The 5199-nt window shown below is 47.0% G+C and overlaps 1 protein-coding gene across 1 annotated transcript in view; it reads left to right on the forward strand.

Moving 5' to 3' along the window:
- Window positions 1–222: 222 nt before the first annotated feature.
- NT5M (5',3'-nucleotidase, mitochondrial) overlaps window positions 223–5199 on the forward strand; it is a 57347-nt gene continuing 52370 nt past the window's right edge. Inside the window, exons 1-2 of the mRNA XM_011975253.1 lie at window positions 223–336; window positions 2407–2507. Coding sequence (XP_011830643.1) covers window positions 2491–2507 — 17 coding nt within the window. The 5' untranslated portion in view covers window positions 223–336; window positions 2407–2490. The remainder of the gene's footprint in view (window positions 337–2406; window positions 2508–5199) is intronic.

The following is a 5199-nucleotide window of genomic DNA, read 5'->3' on the forward strand; positions in this document are numbered from 1 at the left end:
CGTTATAAGTTGTCCTCTTTCACCCCGACCGCAATCACATTCCCACTTCTTTGTCCCCAGGGCTTTGATGGGTGTCTTTACCCATCTTTTTTGCTGTTGTCCATGAAAGCATAGCTTCCAGGGGTATTTGAGGCCCAGAGAGGTTGTGTGACTTTCTGGGGGTCACACAGTGAGTCTGGTCCAGGTGAGGTGGGATCCACCTCATGTCTTATCCCCTTGCAGAGCTGGCCTTCCTGAACACCTGAGCTCAACCCCTACCATCCGACTCCCGAGGTGTTCTGTCCAGGATGGATAGAGGGGAAAGATCCAAGGAGGGACGTTTACACACAGATCTTGGTTGGTAAATTTGAAGTATTTTGCAAAAGGAACAGGGGATTTTGGTATGCACAAAATTAAAGAGGCTGTTTTCTGGCCTCCCTTGATTGGTCACCTAGGGTTGCTGCCAGAGGGTTTGATAAAGAGGAGAAGGAAGTTACAAGAGCCCGTTTTTTAGCCACAAGTTCACTGCATCCTCTTTTTTGTTAGGTAGATATTATTATCTCTGTTTTCCAGATGAGGAAACTTGCCCCAAGTCACATGCTGCTCAGGGGTTCAGTCAGGACTCAAACCCGAGTCTGTCTGCCTCCCAAGCACAGTTAGGTCTCCCCACTCCAAAGTCCTGTTTTCTCACCTGCTGTCTCTAACAAGTGACATTTCTTCTGACTTCGGAAAGATACTTCATCAGTAATGTGGTTTGTTGAGGGACACGTGTTAATAACAAAAGGAAACCAAGTACCATTTGTCTCCATCAACATCGGGCACTTCAGAAGGTGACTTTCACAGAGCCCAGTGTGCTGAGCTCTTCCAGGGCCAGTGCCTAATGATAAACTTTAAACCCGAGAAAATGCCCTAGTACTTTCTGCAGCTTCAGAAATAGGCTCCAGTGTGCTGCGAGTGTTCATTTATAGACAGCGCTCGGCATCGGGAGTCTGGACACCATATATCCACCCAGGAGTGTATTAACGTGGAAACCAAGCCCACCCCCAATTCTGAAAAGTGCAGCAGCTTTTCCAGTTCTTTGTGCAAATATGTAGGCTCTGTATGTGCAGGGTTACTGGTTTCCAAGCACAAGGCAAAATAAGGAGGGTGCCCTGGGAGTGATCTGCTGGCTTCCCCTACTTCCCTTCCCCAGGCACGGCTTGCTGCTGCGGACATCCCTTGGCCAAGCTGGTCCCTTGGTTAAACCACTTGTTTAACCAAGTGGTTAAAACAAACCTCCCCCACACGTGGCTCCTTATGTGTATGTAGGCATTTCGACTTTTCAAAATTCTGCTCTATCTGTATTCCCTTTGATCTTCACAGTACCCCATGTGGGATGTGAGGATTAAATGTGTTTCAGTAATAAGCACGCATTTGCCTGGTCCCTGTGGTTCCTGAGAGTTGCTGGTGTGCTGTCAGAGTGTCCTCTGGCCATCCATGTGACAGGGTGACTGTCTTTCTATAGCATGCCGAATGGCTGGCAGCGCCACTGCCTGCACTGCACACATGGAATTTAGGCTTCTACTTCTCCTAGGCAGAAATGTGTCTCCCCTCTGGTTGTCACTTTCCCCTTGCCTGACCCTAGAAAAGGTGCTGCATTCTGGCCCTGCAGCAGAACAGGGGAAGGAGAAAGGCAGCGGGGGTTGGGGAGTGGGGAGGAGAGGGTTGGTGTTGGGGGTTCTCCTCCCAGCTCAGCTGCTGTTTTGCTATGTGACATCAGGTGGATCTCTTCCCCATTCTGAGCCTCAGTTTTCTCACATGTAAAATGAGGATCTGCATTTTTGCTTTGCAACTCTAAAAGCAGCGAAATCCTTTTTTTTTTTTTTTTTTTTAATGTACTTACTGGCACCTCAACATGTAAAACAGATAAAAGCAGAGCTCTTCTGGTTAATGTGGGGAGGATCCTAGAGCTCCCTGAATTGTCCTTTTACCCTGTCTTCCCCTCCCGCTTATCCCTCATGACACAGCAGTACCCTTAAAGATCTCTGAGTCCCTCCAGTTCTCAAGTTTAAGGACTCTACTGCCATGGTAAGAGCTGGTCCAGCCTCAGTTTCCACAGTTCTTTTGGCCACTCAAATCTAGCCTAGCAAGCACGCAGTTCCTGACGATTGGCCTCAGGTCCCAGAGAGCTCCGGCAGGTGTAGGAGTCCATGGGCCTGACACCTCAGCTAGTCTCTGCTGGATCCCGACGAAGTCAGGTCCTTTCTGGAAAGGGGTTCGAAGCCCACATACTCTCTGCACTTCCCCCAGGAAATACGTCCTTGGGTGTGTGTTTGGGGGAGTGAGGAATGCAGAACCACTTCCCCTATAGCCTGGATATACTCCCCAAGATGAGGGCAGTAAGGTGCTGATGACCCTAGAAGTAACTTGCTTTTCTCAACTTCTCAGGAGAAGGCCATCAGCATTTGGGAGTCAAAGAATTTCTTTTTTGAACTTGAGCCCCTGCCAGGGGCTGTGGAAGCTGTGAAGGAGATGGCCAACCTACAAAAGTAAGTTTGTACTCCCAGCCCTGCCCAGCCGGGCCACTGAGCCCTGTACCTCCTTCCTGCTTCTTCCCTTCTCTGCCTTCTCCTTTCTCTCCCCTTGGCCCTGCACAAGGTTGCACTTGCCTCGTCATTGCTGAGCCTGGGGAAAACCACCGAATACAATGATCTCGGTTTGTGGGCTGTGATGTTTTGATCCAGGAACTTGAGGAAATACCCAGTTTAATTTGATCTGGTTCCCTGGGTGTTCAAAGCTCATTTATTCAGCAAATATCTCAGTACTGACTCTGCTAGATAGTGCAGGCCCCAGTGATTCAGCAACAAGCAAAGTATAGTCCTTGCCCTCATGGAGCTTCCAGTTCAGACAGAGCAGACATTAAAGAATTACAAAGTGGCTGGGCTTGGTGGCTCACGCCTGTAATCCCAGCACTTTGGGAGGCCAAGGTGGGTGGGTCACCTAAGGTCAGGAGTTCAAGACCAGCCTGGCCAACATGATGAAACCCTGTCTCACTCAGGCGCGGTGGCTCACGCCTGTAATCCTAGCACTTTGGGAGGCCGAGGTGGGTGGATTGCCTGAGCTCAGGAGTTCAAGACCAGTCTGGGCAACAAGGTGAAACTCCATCTCTACTAAAATACAAAAACTTAGCCAGGCGTGGCAGCATGCACCTGTAGTCCCAGCTACCTGGCAGGATAATTGTTTGAACCAGGGAGGAAGAGGTTGCACAGTGAGCCAAGATCGCACCACTACCCTCCAGCCGGAGCGACAGAGCGAGATTCCATCTCCAAAAAAAAAAAAAAAAACCCTGTCTCTACTAAAAATACAAACAATTAGCTGGGCGTGGTGGCGGGCGCCTGTAATCCCAGCTATTTAGGAGGCTGAAGCAGGAGAATCGCTTGAACCCAGGAGGTGGAGGTTGCGGTGAGCCGAGATCGTGCCATTGTACTCTAGCCTGGGCAACGAGTGAAACTCCATCTCAAAAAAAGAATCACAAAATGAAGACAATCACAGATTGTCCAAAGAGCTGAAGGAAAAGAGGTTCAGTGGGAAACCTCATTTAGAAAAAGCGTTTAAGGAAAGAGAAGTGGTATTGCTTGAGATATTTCTGTTTTGTTCTGGTGAAATGAGTAGTTCTATGGACTGAAGCCCCCACTCAGTGACCTGTTGACAATTACAGAGGATGTGCTTCCCTGAGAGCTTTTTTAAAACAGCCTTATTGACATATAATAATGACATACAGGCCAGGTGCAGTGGCTCACGCCTATAATTCCAGCACTTTGGGAGGCCGAGGCAGGCGGATCATGAGGTCAGGAGTTTGAGACCAGCCTGGCCAACATGGTGAAACCCCATCTCTACTAAAAATACAAAAATTAGCTGGGCGTGGGGGCAGGCACCTGTAATCCCAGCTACTCGGAAGGCTGAGGCAGGAGAATCTCTTGAACCTGGGAGGCGGAGGTTGCAGTGAGCCGAGATTGCACCATTGCACTCCAGCCTGGGCAACAGAGTAAGACTCCGTCTCAAAAGAAAAAAAAAAACACATACACACACACAGAAGTTTTTACTTTTGGCGTAGTCCAATTTATCTGTATTTTTCTTTTGTCACTTGTATTTTTGTGTCATATGAAGAAGCCGTTGCTGACCCAAGGTCACAAAGATTTGCCCCTGTGTTTTCTTTAAGAGTTTTAGTTTTAGCTCTTCCATTTAAGCCTATGATCCATTTTGAGTTAATTTTTGTATATGGTATGAGGTAGGGGATCAAACTTCATTCTTTTGCATGTAGATACCCTGTTGTCCCAGTTCCATTTATTAAAAAGACCATTTTTTTCCCACTGTATTGTATTAACACTCTTGCTGAGAATTAATTGACCATCAATACAAGGATTTATTTCTAGACTTGGATAACTTTTATCGGCCACATTTTTGCTTGAATTTAGCAACCTGAATGACAAATCAAACGTAAGGTATGGTTTGGCCTTCATTATGTCATATAAATGCCTCAAAAAATTGTCAACTTTCAAAGTTCTAATATGATAAGTAGGTGTCAGAGAAACATAAAATACAGAGTTTGAGTTGAATCGTAGACCTTATTTGGTAGTAATTTATCTTTGGATGTGAGTCCAAGTCCTGCAGAGTAGTGAATTTTGTTCTGGCTTATAGTATGAACTTGATGTATAGTGTTCCTGTAGCAAGAGTCTGAGAGGCAAAGAATATGTGTACAGCATTTACACTTAAGCTTTCAAAACCCTGCTTACGGCCTGGATCAGCACGTGCTGACCTGCAGCCACATGGCTGTATCCTGGGGAGCTGCAGGGCACGGTGGTTTGGAGTGGGGTTCTGGACATTGGCTGCCCAGGCTCACATCCTCACTTCCCCAGAATCTCATTCCCAGATGTCAGGCAAGTTATTAAACTTTCTGGGTTTCAGTAAAATGGAGATAATGAGAAAGTCCTCAGTATAGTGCCTGGCACATAGCAGGTGCTCAGCAAATGCTAGCTGCTGCTGTTGCTGTTCTGTTACATTTAATAGGCATATCACAAGAAAAGCATCCTTAATTCACCACAGTATGGGAAACAATGGATTAGATTGGCTTCTTCACCATAGAACTTTTCAGAGCTTTTAACTGCTTGTGTGCTTTGTTACACTCCATTGGGGTAGTAAGGGATGCAGCTTTCTTCAAAAGTATTCTAACGACTAGGCACG

This window comes from Mandrillus leucophaeus, unplaced genomic scaffold, assembly GCF_000951045.1.
Source record: "Mandrillus leucophaeus isolate KB7577 unplaced genomic scaffold, Mleu.le_1.0 Scaffold153, whole genome shotgun sequence".
In the NCBI taxonomy this organism is placed as follows: Eukaryota; Metazoa; Chordata; class Mammalia; order Primates; family Cercopithecidae; genus Mandrillus; species Mandrillus leucophaeus.